At 39.3% G+C, this 22,177-nt stretch overlaps 2 protein-coding genes across 10 annotated transcripts in view; one reads left to right on the top strand and one right to left on the bottom strand.

The window, feature by feature from the left end:
* Nucleotides 1-5,295, top strand: part of ANK2 (ankyrin 2) — a 154,654-nt gene extending 149,359 nt beyond the window's left edge. Inside the window, 3 exon segments of the mRNA XM_031553101.1 lie at nucleotides 1,252-1,434; nucleotides 2,491-2,582; nucleotides 3,460-5,295. Coding sequence (XP_031408961.1) covers nucleotides 1,252-1,434; nucleotides 2,491-2,582; nucleotides 3,460-3,643 — 459 coding nt within the window. The 3' untranslated portion in view covers nucleotides 3,644-5,295.
* CAMK2D (calcium/calmodulin dependent protein kinase II delta) overlaps nucleotides 1-22,177 on the bottom strand; it is a 216,376-nt gene that overhangs the window by 19,734 nt on the left and 174,465 nt on the right. The window lies entirely within an intron of this gene.

Genomic DNA, 22,177 nt, shown 5'->3' with positions numbered 1-22,177 from the left:
AAAAGAAAAGGAGAGGGTGGAGGAAGGGGATAGCTTTCTTTGAAAAGAAGATAGAAATTTTATGATTTATGAAAAATATTAATTTCAAAGAAAGCAGTTTTGTATTAAGTTGACACGCAGATAAATGGAAAATATTTGCTATTATGTCTCTTACTCTAATAAGGAAATTAGTGAATACTGAAGTTAAATGATCTGATATTCTCCAAATTTCTGCAACTAAGCCACCCTATGACATTGCATTAGGTTTAAGTTACTGATACATTCTTTGCTTTGAAGATGCTAAACAAAAAGGTTACTTTTATGCAAACTATTTCAAGGCCAGATAGTTTAAAAAAAAAAAACGAAGAAAAATACAACCCGAAAAGGTTCTCAGCTTATCTTCTCCTGCTTTAGATCACCATGCAGCCCTGTAGACACTTACACTAGCACAATTAAGGTAGCAACAGAGTGGCATGAGCAAATAAGAGGGGTTGAATTCAGTAGTACTGCAGTTGAAAGCAACTTTTAACAAATGATCATTAGAAAAGCTAAGAATGTGATTGGTATTCTCTTTCATCAGAATTAATCATCAGAATTAATACCCTAGGAATTAGTAATTCCTTAGGAATAAGGTAACAGAAAAAGTCATTTATTTTAGTTAGCTTACCGTATTATAGAATTACTCCTTATCCTGTGGAGCCCATATAAACTAAATTTGTGATTTTGCTTGGCAAATTATATTTTTCACTTCTATCTGGTATTCTGAAATTCCGGTCTATGCTCCTGTCAGTTCCTTGGCTTATACGAGTGTTAGTCATCTCTCTGAAGATTACGGTAACCTTATGATACAGACTGACACTAATACTACCTAAGTGAATACAGCAAGGATTTGCAGCAGGAGGCCCACTTGTTAATTGGTGTTATTCCACTCACCTTGGAACAAACAAGCCAGTATGGCAGCCTGTGGTGTGGTAGAAGGCACCTTTAGCCTAGTACTGGTTCCAGCAACAGTTTTTACCCTGCTAGCATAAAGTTTCCCAACAGAACAAATTATTCAGGGCTGTTCCTGCTGCCTGAACAGGTACATATTTATAACGTCTTTTCCAGAGTTATCAAAAAGGTAATAAAATGTACACTGGTAATGTAGAAAGTAAAACATTTCTTGTTCTCTATGCAATGATTAAGAAACAATGGTAGAAGAACTGAAAGCTTAGCTAGCTAGTATCTGCTACATAAATCATATCCAACCTAACCAATTTTCTCACCTTCCAGGTGACTTTGTCTGAACCTGGTGTTTTGCCCAGTGCCTCCAATTTCCAATCTGAGCCAGTAGAAGGCCGCAAGGTCAGCAAAGTCATAAAGACTACTGTAGTGCAAGGAGAGAGAATGGAGAAACACCTGGGGGATGCTAGCTTAGCTACTGATCTTCCATCAGCCAAAGAGGACTTTGAAGAGGTAAGAATACCTTTCCCATGTAACTATTAAACCAGGCCAGATTACTTCACTGAAAGTTTTGCTAGTGCAGTATCAAACTCAACCACTAAGTACAAACTGTTACACTTAACCATGTTATGAAAAGCTTTGATTTAAAAGATTATATAGAGTATTTATGGATAGAGTCTACATTTACAGAATTAACTGTGAAACATTAAGATTCCTGGAAAAATAAGAAATCCATGGAGGATTTAAGTTGATGGAAATGTTTTGTGTGGTTACTCTTAAAGCTTTAAGTTCATTCACACATTACCCCTTATATCGCTGATTTTGGTAATTGACGCTGTTAATTCTACTCTCCGGATAAACTGCTGTATCACAACAACTACTTTTGTTCATGAAGAAATTGCTACCAGCTAATTAGCACCTTTTCTCTTTTTGTATTTCTTCTGATCAGGTTAGACATTGCAGTAATAGAAAAGGAAAGGTGCAGGAAGATGGCAAAAGCCAAAAGCTGTTATGCCCAGAACAAAGAAAAACCCACCTCCAGCCAAAAGGACATAAAAATGCTGCCTTTCTAATTTCTTATTTTATTTTCTATGAACTATTAGTAACAATACTTGGTGAAAAACCTTGCCAAACTCAGTTCCCTGCTTCATCCATTTCAGAAGTATCTCCCATCTATTTCTATGCATACAAGTCTATTACTGCTAGCTCTCAGAGCAGGTAGCTCAGACTGACAGGTAGAAAGCGTGTAAAAAGAAAGAGTATTTCCTACAACAGGAAAGGGTTGCTGTATCAGTTGTTGTAAGCAGATGTAAAGGATGATGTAGTACTTCAAGGCCTTGATTTGAACATTTTCAAACTTGAAAAAAGTTCTAAGACATACTTCAGTAAAACTCTCAGCAGTGTGTAACTATCCTACATAAGAAATTGTTACCAATCTGTACAGAGGAAAACATGTAAGGAGTTCACCATTCAGCTTTGATTGTATGAGGTACTCAAGCATGAAAAAAATTATTTTCTGTCCTAGCTTTCTGTCCATGTTTTAATTGGAAGTTTATGTTTTAATTTGAGGCTTTGAGCTTTACAGGCAACCAAATTAAATTCCAATTCCCGGCATTAGTAGAAAAGGAGATCATGAAAGAGGATGGATCAATTATTAAAAGGTTTGGCTTGGCATGGCAATGAACTGCTACCAGAAAAAATTAACAAACTTACTCTGAAAGCAAGTGAATTTAAGTGTGTCTTAAGTGAAACCACTGACAGCACCTGACTATTTATTTACAAAGCTACTAAATGTTATTACTAACATTCTCTTACAGGAAGGGAAGTGTGCACTAGGAAGGCCTTGCAAATAGTTGAAAGTGCTCAGTAAAAAAAAAAAGGATGTGGTGGCTTGGCAAGAGTACTTGGCTTCCCGTGGTCCTCTCTCAAGGACTCTGATCAAGAAGCAGGCTTCTGGTGAAGGCTAACAGAAACATGCATTTGCCTAGATCTGGAAGAGGCTGAGTGACATTTATGGTTCTGACTAGTAGAGCAAAGCTAGTTCCAATGGGGTGAGAGAACAAACAATGAAAGACTATAAGTCACTAGATTGCCACAAGTACAGTTTTAATGACTTAAGGAAGACCTGCACGCATTCAAGAAATTGTTAGCTTAAGAAGCTGAAAATACCATGAAGGAGCCTTTAAGTATAGGACAACTTTGTAAGCTGACATTAAATACAGCAAGGAGGGAGGTCCTGTGCGAATGTCTTGTCTTGCATAACCTTGTATTACAGCACATTTTTGCTGAACATCTACAACTGTATGCTTAATAAGCATGAAGAAATGAACCGCTTACATTATGAAAGCCAGTTAAAGCTGTGGCGTGTGTTGTATTCAGAATGAATAAAGAGCATCTGACCATAGTTTAAATTGCCAGCTACAATTACTCTCATTTCACTTTTAAACAACAAAAACCCCTAAGCCTCCAGTGGGGGAGCATGCTTTAAAGCCTTCAGAAAGTATGGGCTATGATTGCTTTCTCTTTCTCTCTCTTCAGGACAACACTAAGTAAAGCCAGCACACAGAAGAGGACTGTGATGAAGGATCGGTATGGAAAACATGTTCACATAGAAGAGCTGGATGACACACCAGAAGCGCTACCACAGGATGACCTCCAGCATGACCTTCAGCAGCTTCTTCGACACTTCTGCAAAGAGGATTGGAAACAAGATGCAAAATAAGAAGCTGTCACCCCTCAACAACAACATGTCCATCCAGTATGCAGCATTCATCTTTTCTAGGTGTAGACATTATGACCTACATAATCACTGGAAGACACTGCCATTTCTACTTGTGCAGATGCAGTGAATTCATTTTTTCCCCTGTATTTGATTTTGGGTTTTTATTTGTTTTTTTTTTTTTACCCTGTAAGCTAATTTGTGACCAAAGATAGCATCCTTCATTTGGATGATTTATTCACCGAGTTGTCGTCTTTGTGCTGTACTGGAACCTTGTCAGCATCGCCACTTTTTGCTGGTCCTTTGCTTCTGCACTAGCTTCACAAAACTGCATTTGTCAAACCAACTTCATCTACAGGCCTCTTCAAGTGACTATGTACAGGCATCATGAAAAAAGGGAGTTAACATGTAAACTGTATATAGCAAGAGTACTTGGACTTACTTATGAGACTGCAGAAAACACACTGCCTATGAATACTATTAGTGTCGTGGATTACAAGGTTTGTTGACACTGGTGAACAACAGAAAAATAACGTTAATGCGATCAACTGCAAACACTGACTGAGGAGGAAGCACTGCAGATCTGCTGCTGCATCCATAAGACTTCCAGTTTAGGGATCTATTATTATAGTTAAAGGCTCTAAGAGTCAGGCTAAAAACCTGGAAATTCAGCTGTTCTCATGAAGTAAGAGCTGACTGTGGCCATCGATACTTTTAAGACCTTTGGACAGCCACTTCAGGATTTCCAGAAAAGAAATAATTAAAAATATCCAATTAGGTAACCAACTTGCTAGCAGCTATATCTATGGCACATTTGCATACGGTATTAAAATCTTTTAGATCTGGACGTGTGGCAGGGTGTATTAAACAATTATAACTACAGTAGTTTCCTGTTTTCATCACTGCTTTAGCGAACCACATTGTCCTGCTGGCCACTGCACTGTAGATAACTATGGGAGAAAGACTTACACTATATGAAAAGATAATTAATTCACCATGTTTTAATCAAGACTGCCTCTTTTCAGATACATGCATGTGGCATTTGAAGGTCAAAACCAAACCTCCTGTAATTGTGTCAACCTACTATAGCCCTCTAAGCACTGAGCGAGCAGTTTTTATCTTCCAATCAAATGTTTTTTAAAGAGAAAGTAAGTGCTCACTATCCTCAAAAGCCAGTTTCTGTTCATATTTTGTTACCTATCTATATATAATATATATTTCTAAATCAACCCTCTGGAAAATCATGATAGCATGTATGCACTTTTACTTTAAAAAAAGGGAACAAAGATCTGACATACTTGGTATTCTATACCTTAACATTTAGAGGTGAGCACTGCAGCGTTTTAGACTATATTACACATGCAGACACACTAAAGGTTTTTAAACAGCTGTTTGATTATTTTTTTTTAAATAGCATGCTCAAGAACAGATTAAAAACAAATCCTCTCCTTTAAGATTAATGCTTTTTCCAAGCTTACCTTCTACGATTATGGTTTGGGTTTATGACTCACTCAGTGCTCAGAACAAGGAAGGGCACTTCTCATTAAAGTACAGATGCCAAAAGCATGAGCACATCTTGGGAGCTGAGGCTCCCTGCAGACAAAGCAACCTGAGGTGCCATGCTAACACTTTTTTTTGGCAGGCAGAAAAAAAAAGTGTTTTGGCAGCCAAAATGAATGAGACCCTTACTAAAACATTTCATGATACATCGATGGCTTTCTTATTGTCAAAGCACAGGATGATCTTCAAGAATGGGGCTCTAAAGAAATGCATTTCTGTTGTGTTATTTGCGGTGCAGATGATGTTCTGTGTAACAACATAATGGTTATTCACCTCTTATTTTGATTTTTTTGCTGTGTTATCAAAGAACTTGAATACTGTGAGAAGAAGTGAATTTTAAGTTGATGAATCAGCATCTTGTTCCCATGGTGATAACACTAATTGAATATATCTATGAGGGCATGTATTAGTTAAAAACTAAAAAAAAAATAACAACACTAACAATACATAGCTGCAATGTGTACAATGGCTGATTTAACTAAATAAAAATGTACAAGTGTTAAATGTAGCAACAATGGCTCATTCTCTTTTACTGCCAACGCACCACAAAAGGACCAGCATAGATTTGGGCACCTTAAATGAACTAGCATGATTATAATTCCTCTGTACCCAGTTCTTTATGATCTTTTAAATTCTGCTGTTCAGCAGTAAGTACAAGTCCCTATTAACAGTCAGACACACATTGTTGTGCTGTTTTTCAATTTTTTTTTTTTTTTGAAATCATTGTTAATTCTTTTTCAAGAGCTCTGCAACATTTTCCTTCAAATACAAGCCAGACTGGCTATGTTATAGCCAGTTACTTTTTCAATAGCCACAAGTATTCACTACTACTCATGAGAGTCTCTCCTCAAGCAAAGGAAAGGTAGAGAAGAAAACAGGAGGGTGAATTCCTACCATGCCTTCCATCCTTGCAATGCACAGAAAATACAGGGAAACAGTTTTACTGCCCAAAGGCAGCACTATAAATCTGTACTAATTTCCATGCTTGCAGCTGATCCCTGCAGCACAGGAGCCCACTCTAGTGCAGCACTCTGCCTGCTATTCATTTACTTACATTCCGCCTGCATGTCTCCCCAAAAACCAGCTAGCTCAGTTCTCCTACTGACAGTCTCTCACATCAGAGATACCATCTATGTAAGCAGTTTCTGTACATGCTCTTAAAGGCTCACAATTCTAGTTATGTGCCTAACCCATAGGCTTTTGCCTTGATTTTTTTCCCCCCACTTTGTTTTTTTCTCTTTTCCCAGTGAAACAGTTTAAAAAAAAAAAAAGACAACCACGAGAAACCACTGCTCCCACCCCCTCCCGCCAAAAAAAACAAAACCAAACCTACCACAACACTTACTCCATCGCAGCACCAGGACATTAGCTTGAGATCAAAAAGACAAACACTAGAGTTATGCCACTATTTCAAGACATGAAAATGAATTTTTCCATGTGGGGCTATTAAATACACTAACGAGCAATAAAAAAAGCTTTATTTCTTCCACATCCGCCTATCAAACCATGTATCAGTTGCACAAGCAGTGAAAAGGCAGTGGTGACATTGCACATGAACACCCCACAGTCTGCAACTGTGCACCATTCCATGCCTGTGTGAATACAAGTGGCCCCAGCTCTACGTGCCTCGTCCTGCATCATTTTGTTACCATGGGTGCTGGTGGAGACATGGGACAGAGGTAGGCCAGTATTGTTAAAATATTTTTAAAATTACAGCCGAGCAGCTCTAGCTTTACTGTATCATCACTTTTCAAATAGAAAACACTTTGATTCTGGCCACTTCTGGAAAATAATATCTGAAAACAAACACCTGTTCATGTTTGTTTAAAAAAAAAAAAAGAAGAAAACAGAAGTCACAAAATTCAATGACTACCTTTGTGCCTGTATGAACTGGTGAGTGGCATCAACAATTTGGATAACTTATTCTCCCCTCTCTCCACTTTAAGAGATAGGGAAGACCTCATTTCTGTAAAATGAAAAAAACAGCACCTGCTGCTTACCTTAAAATGGAGCATTTTTGTAAAACCAAGTTCATATTATCAAGTTTCTTAGTGAGATTGTAAAGCTCTGCAAGCCAGTTTAAAAATATCAACACTATTAGCACAGCCCGTGTTATTTCCTATTCCCCAGCAAGCCCTGAAAGAGGACTGTATCTAAGACCCTAAAATACTTATCGTAGAACATTTTAACACCTCTGATCAACCTGGAGCAAGCTGCCGCTGGTTGTAGCAACATACAGAACACAGAACAATGTGCCAACTACGATGGCTGCCTTATACTGATTAAGTTATATACCATATCAACAAAATGAGGATACGCTCATATTTACATTGCATGCCCTGCATCTGCCCAGTGATATTTAGTTGACACAGAATCATAGAATCGCTCAGGTTGGAAAAGAACTTAAAGATCATCAAGTCCAACCATAACCTGACCATACTACCCTAACTCTAACAACCCACTGGTCATGTCCCTGACCACCACATCCAAACAGTTTTTAAACACATCCCGGGATGGTGACTCAGCCTTCTCCCTGGGGATCCTATTCCAGTGTTTAACAACCCTTTCTGTAAAGCGTGTCCTGATATCTAACCTAAGCTTACCCTGGTGCAACTTGAGGCCGTTTCCCCTCATCCTGTCACCAGTGAGAAGAGACCAACCCTGCTCCCGCTGTAAGCACTTTTCAGATATTGGAAGAGAGCAATAAAGTCTTTCCTCAGCCTCCTTTTCCCCAGACTAAGCAGCCCCAGTTCCTTCAGTCTCTCTTTGTAGGGCATGCTCTCCAAGCCCTTCACAAGCCTTGTTACCCTTCTTTGGACCTGCTCCAGCACCTCAATGTCCTTTCTGTATTGAGGTGCCCAGAACTGAACACAGTACTCGAGGTGAAGCTTTGACAATGCCGAGTAGGGGACAGGATTACTTCCCTAGTCCTGCTCACCGCACCATTCCTGATACAAGCCAGGATGCCATCGGCCTTCTTGGCCACCCATACAAGAAAGTAGAGCTCACAGAGAGAATTTTTGGGTGTTTCTGAAGTTATGTTAACTACAACCCACGCCTTTACTATTCAAAGAATTAAATGAGCCAGAAGAGCCATGCAAGACTGAACATACATACAGCTAACAACTCATCGCATACAGCATAAATAGTGAACTCTTTTAAGTATAAAATGCAGACTGGACGCACCATAGTATAAAATTTCAGGCATTCAATAGCAAGCAATTTAAATGAACAATTTATTTCCCTCAAGGAATCGATGTAAATATCCTCTTCAAGTGTATCACCACCTGACAGCCTTTTCCAAAGTAATCACCCTACCCTCCAGCTAGCAATTTTTCCTATTGCTGCAAACACGTTAACACAGAAAGCAGCATTTGCGAAGAGACCTAAGCCAGAACATTTTGACAGGTCTCAAAATAGCTGATGAAGAGGATATAAGCTGTTGTGAGGTGGTTGGGTTTTTTTGACTGTCTGTTTTGTTTCACTTTTTGCCAAAGAAACATCCACACATTTTTCAGTCCCTTGCACAGATTGGTTTTGTCTCCAGAGGTCTAAGCCTTCTTTTTGGCAGTGAGGGGAGCAACAGGCACAACCTACCCCAGCTTTTCTCATCACTTCTGCTCTTCCATGGAAGAGCAATTAATACCAAAGAGACTGACAAATACTGTTTGTTTTAATGACATTCCTACAGAAACAGGTAGTAAAATGACCTATTCTGGAATATATTCTTGAACCTTTTCAAGGATATTAAGAATATCATTCACTCCGCATACATGCTTCAGGGCTAGGAAGACCAGAGCTGTACCTAGAACTGAACTAAAAGCACATCAGCACAGCAACAACCAGACAGAATAAAGCAGCCGCCACACAGGGACACCTACACAACAACCACCAACCTGAAGTCATTTACTCTGTTGGAAGTTTGTTAATTCTAAGTCACTGAATGTCTAATGAAGCCATGAGCTTTTTGAGTTCCATGACTGACACCCCGTCCATCTGAATGCTTTTCAGTTCCACACGATGAAATCAATTGCTCTCTTGGTCAGTCTTACACTCTGAGCGAGGAATCTTACGCTGACTTCTCTACTGACAAAATCAATACCTCAGTTATCATTACATGAACCCAAGCAGAGCTGTTGCCACACTCCATGTAATTACTGCGTATGAAATCTAAAAATGGCATACTATTCAAATAAACTTAATTGAAATTATCAAAGCACCAGCATTTACTACCAACTGCAGTATGTCAGAACACAAGGTGGGCTTAAAAGCAGCTCAACTGCATTGCCACACAATAGCTTTTACTGCTCTACTATGCTTGCAGTATTAAATACAGACTTCTCTGAAAATGCATCACATTCTGTGTGCCTAAGAGATAAAGAGCCAATAAGGATGTTTAGAGGTGTCAAAAAGTATCAATAAATAAAGATAATTTTATCAGAAACTCCTTCAAGCTATGCATCTTTGAGAAACTAGATGCTGCCTAGCTGCTTGAGGGTACAAGACAATACCTACCTCTAAGCCACTGCATCATCCAGTTGTTCCTGATTGCAGAAATAGGCACCTGAGCAGCAGAAACTAATCATTTTCCTCAGTTTTGTTGATGCTACAGGGTCTACAGTTTTACATGAATTGAATGGAAGCGGGCTATAACGTGCTGATAACCCCTTTCTAGCATTCTGACTCTGCTAAATGGTAAAATACAACTTTCTCTTTAGTAGAGAAATCAGACCCACACATAGCAAACCATCACTCCCATCTGCTGAGTTCTGCAGCCATTTTATACAGGGGAGGAGGAGGAAGGTGCCTTGCTGGTGAGCAGCAAGCAGGGCTCTAGGCACCAATAGGCTGGGCCATGCTGCATGAACTTCAATACAACAGGACACAACGATCACCCCATTACAGAAAAATGCTCATTCATGTTACAAGCTATGCTAAAACCACCTGGCCACTGCATTTGACAGAAGAAAGATTAGAGTAACAGAGATACCCCAGGCCTGCCTATTGTCTTGCTACCAGCACAAGAGCAGTGCTTCACAGCAGCAGATGCAGGTCTCAAATGATACCTCCCTCTTGCTTAACCTAGAAGAGACTTCAGGTGCATTTTCATTTTTAGTTGTTTCTTTCATACAACTGGCTAAATACGGCTCCATTGACCCCAAGATGACAATGGATGCTCAGCCAAGATCGAGGGGAAAACATCACCCGAGGGCCAACATTTGGTCTTGGCTCAAATTTTCCCTCCAAGGCAGAGCAAAAGGAAGATGTAATCTTTCCACTCCCAGTTTAGAGAGTTAAACAGAAAATAGCAAGATTACATCACGAACAGTAGCAAGACTTTTGAATAGGACATGCCAAAAGATATCTCAGAGACAACTGACTGACTGGCACAGGAGAGAAAAGAGTGAATGGAAACAAAAACCTGAGTAACTAAAACAGTATCTGGTGTTCAGGGCAGGAAAAAAGTCTGGGGAGACTCAAGATGTCATCTCATTTTCTCATTTTTTGTGTTCCAACAGCACATCTGCCCTCCAGTCAGATTAGAGACAGTCTGTTAGTTAAGGCTTGTGTTAAGACGCTGTAGAAATAAATGCAATAACCATAGAGCCCTGCTTCAGAAGGTCACCACAGTTATGTGCTGATACAGCACCTTTTTCTTTTTTTTCCTGTCATTCATATGAGAAGACACAGGCTGTACCCAGTCTTCCCTACTCTACAGGATGCTGTCTGAACTCTCCAAGTAGGAGTAAAACATGAAGAGAAAGAGATACAAAGAAATAATTATTCTTTGAAATAATGCAAATATATGGAGTCAATCCCAGCTTAATATTTGCCAATTTCCTATATTTTGTATTAGAAATTAAAAAATAACAACTTAGAATCATACAATCACAAAAGTTGGAAAAGATCCCTAAGATCATCTTGTCCAACCATCCACCTACCACCAATACTGCCCACTAACCATATCCCTAAGTACTACAACTCCACAATTCTTGAATACCTCCAGGGATTAAGACTTCACCACTTCCCTGACAGCGTGTGCCAGTGCCCAACCACTCTTTTGAAGAAGTTTTTCCTAATATCCAACCCAAGCCTCCTTTAGAGATTGCACTAATTAGTAGATCTGAGCAATCAAGAATGAAATAAAACAAAACAACATCACACACACACACAAAAAAAAGAATCAAAAAACAAACAAGTAAACAAGCAACAACAACCAAAAGCCAACAGAATCATGCCACAGCAAACTGAACACACACTGAAAAGAATCAGGAGCATGTGAGGAAAATGCATCTTCCTCTTGATGCTGGCTGACAGGTTGCAGCCACCGCAGGAGCAGAGCACTGCCAGCACTCTTTGGTCCAGAAAATTTTCATTACCATCTGCAGAGAGCCCCACATGCTACATCCAGAAATGGGAAAAAAATAAATTAAGTTTATAAAGGCCAGTTGAACTATTCTGAAATCAGACAGAATTGGCCTTTTGCTAACAGTAGCTGACAGCACGCTTCTTCTAAATAGCCACTAGAGTGCAGCAAATCATCAGCTTTTAAACGGAATAGCCACGATCAAGAACCTCCGTTTTGACAAACACCGGTATTAGCAAGAAAATCAAATTTTGATTAAAATCAAAAAGTGAAATGTATTTGCCCTACTATTTACATGTTAGATGGGTAAGCCCAGAGAAGGTTTTAAAGATCAGACATCTCAATCTGCTCGGGCCAGGCCTCTGCTTGAGAGATCAGTGAGATTTTTTTGTATGCTTCAGGTTCTTTTGTATACTTCAGGTTCTGTATCAGGCCAGGCTTCCAGCAGTGACTGCAGCCTTGGAGATTTGAACCACACTGGGGAACTACAGTTACATTCTAGCATATCTGTATTCAAGTTCCTTCCATGGTTCTAAAGCTGTCTGACGACTTCATTGAAACTGATACTCAGTGTCCTTTTTATTACTGGATGTGACCTCCCCACCTCCCCCTTTGAGCACACAGATTTGCCTTTGTTGTGAAGCCACTCCAACTGTCTCATCACAAACAGGATGATGACCAACTTCAGCCGAGGAAACCTGGCTATCGACTGCTTTATTTATTCTCACAACCATGGGAAGAACATAGCCCACAGCAAATGAGAAAACTCTTTATCACATTTTAAACAACATTCTGCATTTGCACAGAGGCATCGGCTCTAAGAACATCTGTTTTCTGACCGTTTTACTGACATTCTTTACCTCAAATGATTTTTGGTGACTGAAGTTAGCTTCTTTTCATTCCTAATCTGTTTTGAGTTGCACAAAGCAGTAGGAATGCAGGTGCTTACCAAGAATTCTGGTCTAATAAAATTCTTTTCTCCCTCCCTTCCCTCTCCTCTTTAAGCAGAAGTCATTAAAAATTAATGAGGATCGAGAATCACTGATGCATTCAGAGTAGAACATGGATAGAATTCACTCAGCCTTGTTCCTCAGGAGGCTAAGCAGGGAAAAGATATAATTCTGTAATTCTGTTTTCATCCATGAGCTCAGAGCAAGACTCAAGTATTACAAAGACATTTACTTATATTTATTTTCTACAATGATAATCAAGTCCTTCACAAAGGGTATCATCATCAAGTCCAACAGAATGGGAAAATAATCACAAAGAATTGGCTGCTTCTATTTGAAGAGACCACAGTGATGAAGTGATGTCACAGAGGAATGGGAAATACCAAGCATCACAGCTGTTTTCAAGGAGGACAAGGAAGAGGATCTGGGGAAGTACTGATTAGCTTCACCTTGGGAAGGTGTTGGAGCATGTAGTCCAAACAGGAAGGACAAGAAGGTGACAGCAAATAGACAGCGTAGATTTTGGAATGGGAAATCAGGCTTAACTAGCCTGATAGCATTCTACAGCAAGAATACTGGCTCAGTGGAAGAGGGGAAGGCAGCAGAAGTTGTTCCTCTTAAGTAAGGGTTAAGAGAAACATCTTCATTTAAAAACTGAAGTATCGGGTAGATAAATGAACAGCAAGTCAGACAGAAAACTGGTTGCAAGCCTTTGAACCTGTCAATTCGATCAGCAATATGAAGTCCAACTGGAAACCAGTCACTAGTGCTGTCCACTAGGGGTTGGTACTATACAACATTTTCACTGATATCTGGATGATGGGACAGTTTGCTGACTATCATCAGCAAACTTGCAGATGATATAAAATCTGGAAGACTAGTAAATATTTCAGATGGTTGTGCTGCCATTCAGAGGGACCTCAACAAGCTAGAGAAGAGGGCCAACAGGCATCTCCGAAAATGGAAATGCAAAGTCCTGCTCCTGGACAGGAATTAAACCTCCCTCCGCTCTCCCCCAGCAGTACATAGTAGGGACCAACTAGCTGGAAACAAGCTTTGCAGGAAAGGATCTGGGATTCCTGGTGGATGTAAGCTAACCATAAACCAGCAAAAATAAGCTCATTAAACTCAGAAAGTGCTTTGCATTGCCCTACTGAATTCTTAAAGCATCTAGAATGAGAAATGAATTTACTCACAAGCAATTTTCACAAGGAGAGTAAAATTGAAGTTCAAATCATACCATAGGCCTGCACAGAGCAAGGCTTCTCCCTCCCGCTCTGGTTCCCCAACTCCAAAAATCAATGCTTACATGCACGGTTTTAACAAATATTAATTTTTCTACCTTTATAATGAAATACTGAACAAAATCAAACTCACTAACAATGCTGCAAATGTATAAGCAAAAATATGCATCGTTTTCCACGTGTAAGGAGAGGTATGACTTTTGCACAGTACAACGTAAGTTTATCTGCTTAAGCAGTACAATGTAGTTTATCTGCTGAACAAACAGGAACAGCCTTAAGTATGGCCTACATCTGCAATAATTATCAGAGTTGTGAATTCTGCATGTTCCTTAAAGAGAAGGTTTTACCCCTCTCCCCAGAGCAGACTCTGAACAACCTTTGTTATGGGCTGAACACTGCTGCTTGATTCTTCAGTCACAAATACTTTCCACTCTGGAAATGTGGTACCAGATGCTACCTTTCAGATTTTGATTCAGGTTTCAGCAGGTCATTTTTTACATACACGTAAGGGCACGTGGTTTCTGCAGATTTCAGTAAGGCAGGCTGCACTCTCTCTACTTTGCCAGTACTCTTTCTGGATTGCTTTCAAAAACTAAGGCCAAATCTCCAAGATAAGTGACTGACACTCCCAGACACAATATACATGACCAGTAGAGAACAGGATTAAATGAACATCACTTAATTGAGACACCAACTGAAATTCAAATACCGTAAGCAAACAATTCCTGTATTTATCATTCCAAGAAAAAAAAAAAATACGGAGAAAGGAGTTCATCCAGTAAACTACTTTTGATAAGGAGCCGACCAACGTTTATCCAGCAATCCAATGACAAATGAAGAAAGATTTTCACATGCTTGTTCCCCATGTAGTCTGACCGGTATGAAGAGCACATGTAACACATGGGAATAATCCATAGCAGATAAAGTATTTACACCCCTTCCCCAAGCTACGTGAACAGTTGCTCTAATCAGCACCTCATACAAATCACATAACTCAACTGCAGTATATATTTTGTCTTTGTTACAGTGTGGGCAAATCTGAAGATCTGGAAAACTCAAACATACAGGCCTGATGTGTTCAGCAGAAATCTCAATTATAGCAGCAACAATAATTACACTTATAAACAGCCTTACCATGAACAACGAATACAAGCAGTAGCACATTTGTCAGGAAAGAGCACCAAACTATGCTTTTGAAAATAAATCCATACAACTAAATTGCTCTCATATTGTGGCTTGTACTTACTTGAAGGTTTTAAAAAACGAAACACGTAATTTAAACAAACCTTTGTCTACAGTGGTTGAACATCAAGTGCAGACGTTGGCTAGCACAGAAGGATGCTTGCCTGGCAAACAGATGCTTCGTATCTTATGTTTCAAAAGCACTTCTAAAATGAAAGCCACATACTCACAGCACATGCAGCAAAAAAATTCAAACTACACTTTCTGGAGTACTACTTTCAGATTGTTCTCTTTGCTACATAAGTTTTAAGATTACTGCACACACGTAAGTACAGATACAGCCTTTTATCAAATTTTTTATAATCACAATAGTCTTCGTAGCAACAACAAATCACTGCTTTCCTAGCAAGCCTCTAGACCAGCAGAAAAATAGCTCTCAACAACACATCCACACACCTTCACCTCCATTTAGCAGCCTCCTCCATGCTCTTAAATCACACATTGCCTACAGAAAATACACAACTCCCCCCATTAGCTACTGTATCTCAGCTGTACATTACTGGATTCCTTCAGCCAATACTCACCATTTGTAAACAGCTCACAGGAAAATCTGCTTGTCCATAGGAAAATAGATAGATGTCAACTCCCTTTATGAATTCCTGAAGATATCCACACTACTTACTGAGAAGTTTCCCTCTAAAAGTAATACCCACTACCTACGAAGTTCTGTAACTTCCCAGCCAGGAGCAGGGCTACAGTTAACTGTAGGAGGGCTGTGACACAGCTGCTCCTAACGGGGAACGAGCTGCAGCTGGAACCATGATGACTGCTCTCTACCCCAGGTGCATGCAAGAACTGAAACTTAGGACAAAGTGCAGTTACACCTGCTCTTTGAAACAATACCGGAAAATTAGGGAAAAAAAAGAACAAAAAACACCAAATGCACATATATGTGAAGATATGGCAGCCTATTAAGCTTGAAAACATCTCTGAGTACATGCAGGGACAGATCTACCAATAAGAAAGTGCCACTGATATTACTTTTTAAATAGTACTGTATTCTTTATTCATATCCTAAGTCATTCCTAACTAGTGCCACAGGACATATTTACTCCAGCTTCGTATTCTGCTTTGGGTGATTTACTCTGACCTTTAGCAAGTCAACCTATCTTCCACAGAAGGCTTGTAACCGTTACTCAAAATGTACAGCTGCAAGCATTGTGCCATGGATTTACCAGCAAAAAATGACCAGTATTTCTTAACAAGGCACCTAGACAATTAAGACATGGTCTCTCTCTTAACAGTTTCAGGCCAATGACTAAGCCATCAAGTAGCTCCTGGCATGTAGTTACAGTAACTCAATAGGATCTGGAAAAGCACTGAGCAGGAGAAGTTGCTGGATGAGATCAGTGAGCTGATGAAAGTTACAGGCGATGCCATCAAGGATGCTTGAATTTCACTGGGACTTAAGGGAGAATTAGGCTCTAACAAATAACTGCAAAGAAGATCTGGGGACCTCGTGGCAAGCAAAGCCTTGTGAGGCCATCATAAGTAACCACATCAGTAATGCCCTCTAAGGATGTTGTTATTATTCTCTAGATGACAGTACTGGAAATGCCCAGAGTAGGAGCCCTAGTAAAACTGGGACCATTAGGGAAAAAGTTGTCAGAGGCAAGTTATTTATTTGAAAGGGAAGCAGAGAAAGTTTAGAATAGGGCTGGCAGAAAGAAGGGTAAAGAAATGGGACAGGAGATATGAACTGGGTGAGCTATGGCCACCCAGCCGGCAGCTTGTGCTTGATGGCAGCAGGTGGAGCAGGACCAAAAAATAAAGCCCACGTTCCTGATCATATCAAAAGAGTTACAGCTGTTTCTGTGGCCAAGAGGACCAGGGTGGGGAGGTGAAGGGGGACAGGATGCTCTCTGTACCTAAAATGGGAATACCCAGAGAGATGACATATTATATTGGTGCCTGTTCCCGACTAGTGACAAGTACGTACCATCTCGTACTGCTCTCGCTCTTCCACCAGCAGATCTCACAGCTCTTTATTTGGGCTGGTTAAATCCAGCAGTACTCAAGCTTACTTTCTTCCAGAACACTGGTAATTAACACAATAATATGCAGAATTGTATATTCTATGGAAATATATATTTCCATATTCTATGGAAAAACAAAACACAGTTCTATGTTTGTTTGTTTTTTAATTTACTATTAAAAAAATAATTAATAACCAACATATTGCAATGAGAACTGTATGGAGGTTAAACTCCAAGCTGTATCTTCAGGCACAGCAAGGCCTTATTTTTTACATAAAGTTTTGTCACTTAGCATTCTTCCTCTCAAAACAGAGCTCCTCCCAGCAGCATGCAGGGATGCTGCCTGTCAGTTTACACCATCTCCAGCAGCACAACTGAGCTTCTGGAAGCTGGACATTGTTTTCTCAGGTACTTGATGGTTTCCTAAAACCATTTCCGATTATCAAGAAGGTTTTGAGTGCTTCTCCAGCTACAGACCAATGCCTATATTTAATAGTGCTTTTAAAGATAGCCATTGGCAGGCAGGCATGATTTTCCCTGCTCTCATCTCACCAAAAGCCAGACAGACCAGAAATATGATTCCAAACAAATGAGCCATTAGTGCGAGCTGGCTATTTCCAATTGAGTTATATCTTTTCTGTGTGACATTACATTGTTGCCTAGGGGTCATTACTTCTATTCTTAATTTCTCTAGCCCACTTTTTTCATTATCCAAGAGTCACAACTGAATAGCACACATCAATAGTTTTAGTGCATATACACGAAGCACTGAAAAAAGAAAAAAAAATTTGAATGTCTCCCTGCACTTTCTCCAAGATCTCTGCAACAGAGTCTGAAATATACTCCTTAGAGTGGAGGCAGTTACACGCTTGCTTGGCAATTCAGAGACATTAGAAAAGCAGCAGCAGCAGATAAGGGATATTAAGTCATATGAATATTGAACACTGTCCAGGTTCTCTGGCTAGTCTCCCAGATAGACAGTATTTCAGTGTTGAAGAGAGAGAGTTCTGTGTAGGGACAACACTTACAAATAAATATGTTACAGAGACAGGAAAATGACTGATTCTTTGGGATGTGGAAACACTTACGTAGGAGGAGATTGTAAAACTGCATAGGGGAATTCAGACCCGGTTTGATAGCAGCAGGACCTCTACATCCTTTACAAATGTTTTGGCTCTTAGCCCAAGTCTGCAAGCATCTTTAGCATCATTTTGCTATCAGACTTGGACTAGAATTCAGCAGAAATTTTTGTTCAGCAAAGATCACTGCATATAGCCTAGAATTTTGCAACAAGGATGCAACAGTGTAGAATCCAGGAAAGTCTTTTTCTGCACCAAGTCCTTACCTCAGTCATTCTCAGCACTTCTCTCACCTCTCATTTCCACTAGTGTTAGCATGCATTTTATCTATTTGTTACAATTCCTCATGGAGTCTCAACTTTATATCCATCACTAGAATTTTTCAACTGTAGGTTACCACCTACACGATGTCTTTATTTGCACACCCTGAGGCATTAGTCTAGCAACAACAACAAAAAATCCTCCTTGCAGAAGCTGCTGACTACAAATATATTAAGCTCAGAGACACAAAATGTCAATGATCAACTATTGTAGTAAGCAGTTCTGGACAGGATCTAAATAAAATCTATTCCCTCTTTTTAACAGTGGCAACAAATTTCTGTCCCCAGTTATCACCTAGTTATTTGTCAAGCTGACCAGAGGAAGGTTACTGAAATGAGATGCTGGAACATATCTGCCTCTGAAGACATATGATTGAATTAGGGATAGTAAACAACAACAACAACAAAAAACTGAAAACTTTTACATTCAGCCAACACTTTTAGGCAACATGAGCAAGAAAAACAATCACTTTCAAAGCAACTTGGAGAATAAGCTCTTTACGTCTACATTCATTAGATAGTTCTGAAAATTGTCTTTGTTCACTAAATAGAAACTTTCCTTTTCTATGCTTATAAATCGGTTGCATTACTCTTGAGCTTTCTTCAGCTCAGTATCAGTATCTATGATATCTCAAATAAGAAAGTACAGTTCAAAGAAGATACGTGTTGTAAAGGAAGACAAAAAGCCTACGCTGTGGCTGTTAGCTATCACTATACTGTCAGCTGCCATTTAAATTCACACTCCATTTTTTAGACTAAGAAGAAAAAAGAAGTGAAAAAAATATAGTTCAAAGAGGAAACTGGAGATGTGAACACAGTATTTTTCTCCCTCACAGCTCTATTTTCTCTCTCCATAAACACTGTTTCATTCCCTGATATCAAACTCTTAGAAGAAGCTGCAGATCAGCCAAAAAAATTTATTCACGTTTAGAAACTTTTCAAACATTATCCTCAGTTATGAATCAAAATTATCTTATTTATCACTCATCCGACCTAAGCTGACTCCTGATATGAGACAGACAGGCTGGCAGCAGTGAAGCAGAACAAATGTTTCCCATAGATACAAATATGCACTTCTGTAGGTTGTATACAGATTTTTCTTCATCAGCATCATCACAGCTGTCACTACTGACAACTATACAGGGTAGATATTCTAATAAATTATCTCAGAATTGATGAATGTTTCCTCTGCGGTTATTTTAATGTTGTGGGGACAGCTGGTAACACCAAACTTTGACAATGGTGTATAAAATAAAGTACTCATTATTTTATGAAAATCAGCACTTCTGGTCAAATCCATTTGTGTGCAGTCCAAGTGACATGACTGCAGCCACACAGGCTGTGCAATGACCCCTTCTACTTGAATAACTGAAAGTGCTATTTTTCTAAAAGGGAAAAAGAGTTCTGGAGAGCCAACCAAACCTGGTTCAGTTACTTAGCATTTGTAACTTTCGCTTCTCTTTGAGGTCTTCATTTTATTTGTTTGTTTGTTTGTTTGTTGCTGCTGTAAAGACGCACACTCTCCCAAATTAAATGGAAGTTGTAAACTGAAGAGATTTATTTCACATCATGTGTACATAAATTCTACCTCCTGCCTTAGCACCTCTTGGAAGAAGGATGGCAGCATAGCAAATGGAAGGAACTGACTCCTAATAGTAAGAATGTCTCTAAACTGTGCTATGCAGCCTACTTGTCTGAAAGGCAGTAAAAAGTCAGCACTTGAGCTCTACAAACAAATGCTAATGAAAGGATAAGGGATGTTTACCACTCCTACTCCCACTTTCAATCACACTTGACTAGAGATCGAAGAAACCACTTACTCGGTTGTTCACTTTGATTGTATCAGCATCTGGACCACATCAAGCTCTTTCAGACAGACTAAAGGAGCAATGGCCAAATGACATAATCTCACAGCAATGACCTGGATAACAACACAGATGATTTGTGCACAGGTACTTGGAGTGGGACATCTCCTCATACTGATACAAGCTGTAACAGTATTATTAAGCTTGCCAGAGTTCCTTGATGGATACCCCTGCCCTGCAATTCATCTAGGTAACAGAAAGAGTTGTGTCTCTGTACCAAAGAGATAATGAAGCTGACTCTCTGAACCAAGGAAATAGGAGGTCCTGCTTGAAATTGGTCACTGAATATGCAACATGCTTTTGGGAAGCTTGCATATGTAACATACCTCTGAGAAACTTCTGCATATGTAACACAAATCATGTATATAATTGAAGATCTTTTGTGTAAGTGATTTGTGATAGGAGGAGAGTATCTCCCATGCATCCAGTGCTGTTATTAAAAATGCCTACTCTCTAACACTCCAACCTGAATCTTAGTTTCTTGATCAAATCCTTTACAGTAACAATATAGGCTATTGGTAGTGCAGCTATCATGGGCTGGTCATTACATTTTTCTCATGCCTTTATGAGCCCTAATCTGCAAACAAAATGATGCCATTATCTAGTTTCCTTTGTCTTCTCTTTTTACAGATACATATATATTTTTTTAGTGTTGAAGGAAGTGATGACAATGATGATTCTTTCATTGTAGAAGCTCACTGAATATTTTCAAACTGTGGAAGATGACATATTGTTTTTGGATATGAAATAGAATGTTGTACCAAAGAGACATACCTCAGGACCCTTGATACAAGATAAGTTTTTGTCTGTTGCTAAAGAATAGAGTACGCACATTCTTGAGAGATAAGAGGAGACTGGTTGGCATGTTGATTTGTATATGCTTCCCGTTTGGGCAGATCACTGGGGGAGGGTGGGCTACCAAAGGTAAAGGGTGTAAGACTTACATCTGCACCCAGAACTGCATAAGAAGAAGCAAACTTATCTGGCAGATATATGACAGGAGATAATGGCTTGGTGACTGTTTTATGGATACTGATTACTTGAATAAACAAAGAGAAATGGACTTCGTCAACTGCCTAGGGGATGTCCACAGAAAGAATGTGAACCTGGCAGCAGGAGAGGTGTGAGAGTTAAAATCGTGTTTTTGCAAGTGAAAAATCCCACTGACCTAGCCTCACACAGCTGCTAGGATAAGCTTGGATAGGTAGATAAGCAAAAAGCAGTAGGCTCCAATGTCAAGATTAGGGAAATAGATGGGGCAGACATGATAAATATTTACAAAACTAGCAAAGATCAGGAGGTAACAAATTTATGAAGCTATAACAGGAGTCAGATAGATAGTAAGCAATGGATAGATTGTGAATCTGGATCTCAGTCAAGGAGGAAATGGGAGAAATTCTTAGCGTTGGGGGGGGAGCATGTTAGGGGATATAAGGCTGTGATGTGCTTTTGGTTTTGTGCTCCTGCTTGCAGGATGCCCAGCATTGCAATCATGAATTATAAAAGTTTTTCACAAGAGATCCAGTCTCTACAAAATCATTTGGGTTATTTCTCACAAAATTAAAGCATATTTTAAACTGAAAAGTATCAGTATACCCATTTAAGTGAAAGCCAAGAGGGCTTCTGGAAGTGGAAAGCTTGAAAAACACAAATTATTCAATAACTTCCGTAAAAAATACTTATCAGATAACTTTTTGTTCTGCTTCAGACTTTGTGCATATCATTAACTGTAGCATTACATTTTAACCAAGTCATTCTAAAACTGAAACTTTGCAATTACACCTCCTCCATCAATCATCACCGTCTCAAATCTCCTTCATTTGTCTAACTGTCAGCTCTGAAAGATACATCTCGTGTCCAAAAATCAGATCAGGTTCTTTTTGCTTTTGCAAATCAGTATCAGTGACAAAAAAAAAACAAACCAAATCAAAACA

Source organism: Meleagris gallopavo, chromosome 4, assembly GCF_000146605.3.
Source record: "Meleagris gallopavo isolate NT-WF06-2002-E0010 breed Aviagen turkey brand Nicholas breeding stock chromosome 4, Turkey_5.1, whole genome shotgun sequence".
NCBI classification, from domain to species: domain Eukaryota; kingdom Metazoa; phylum Chordata; class Aves; order Galliformes; family Phasianidae; genus Meleagris; species Meleagris gallopavo.
This window is presented reverse-complemented; position numbering and strand designations above follow the sequence as displayed.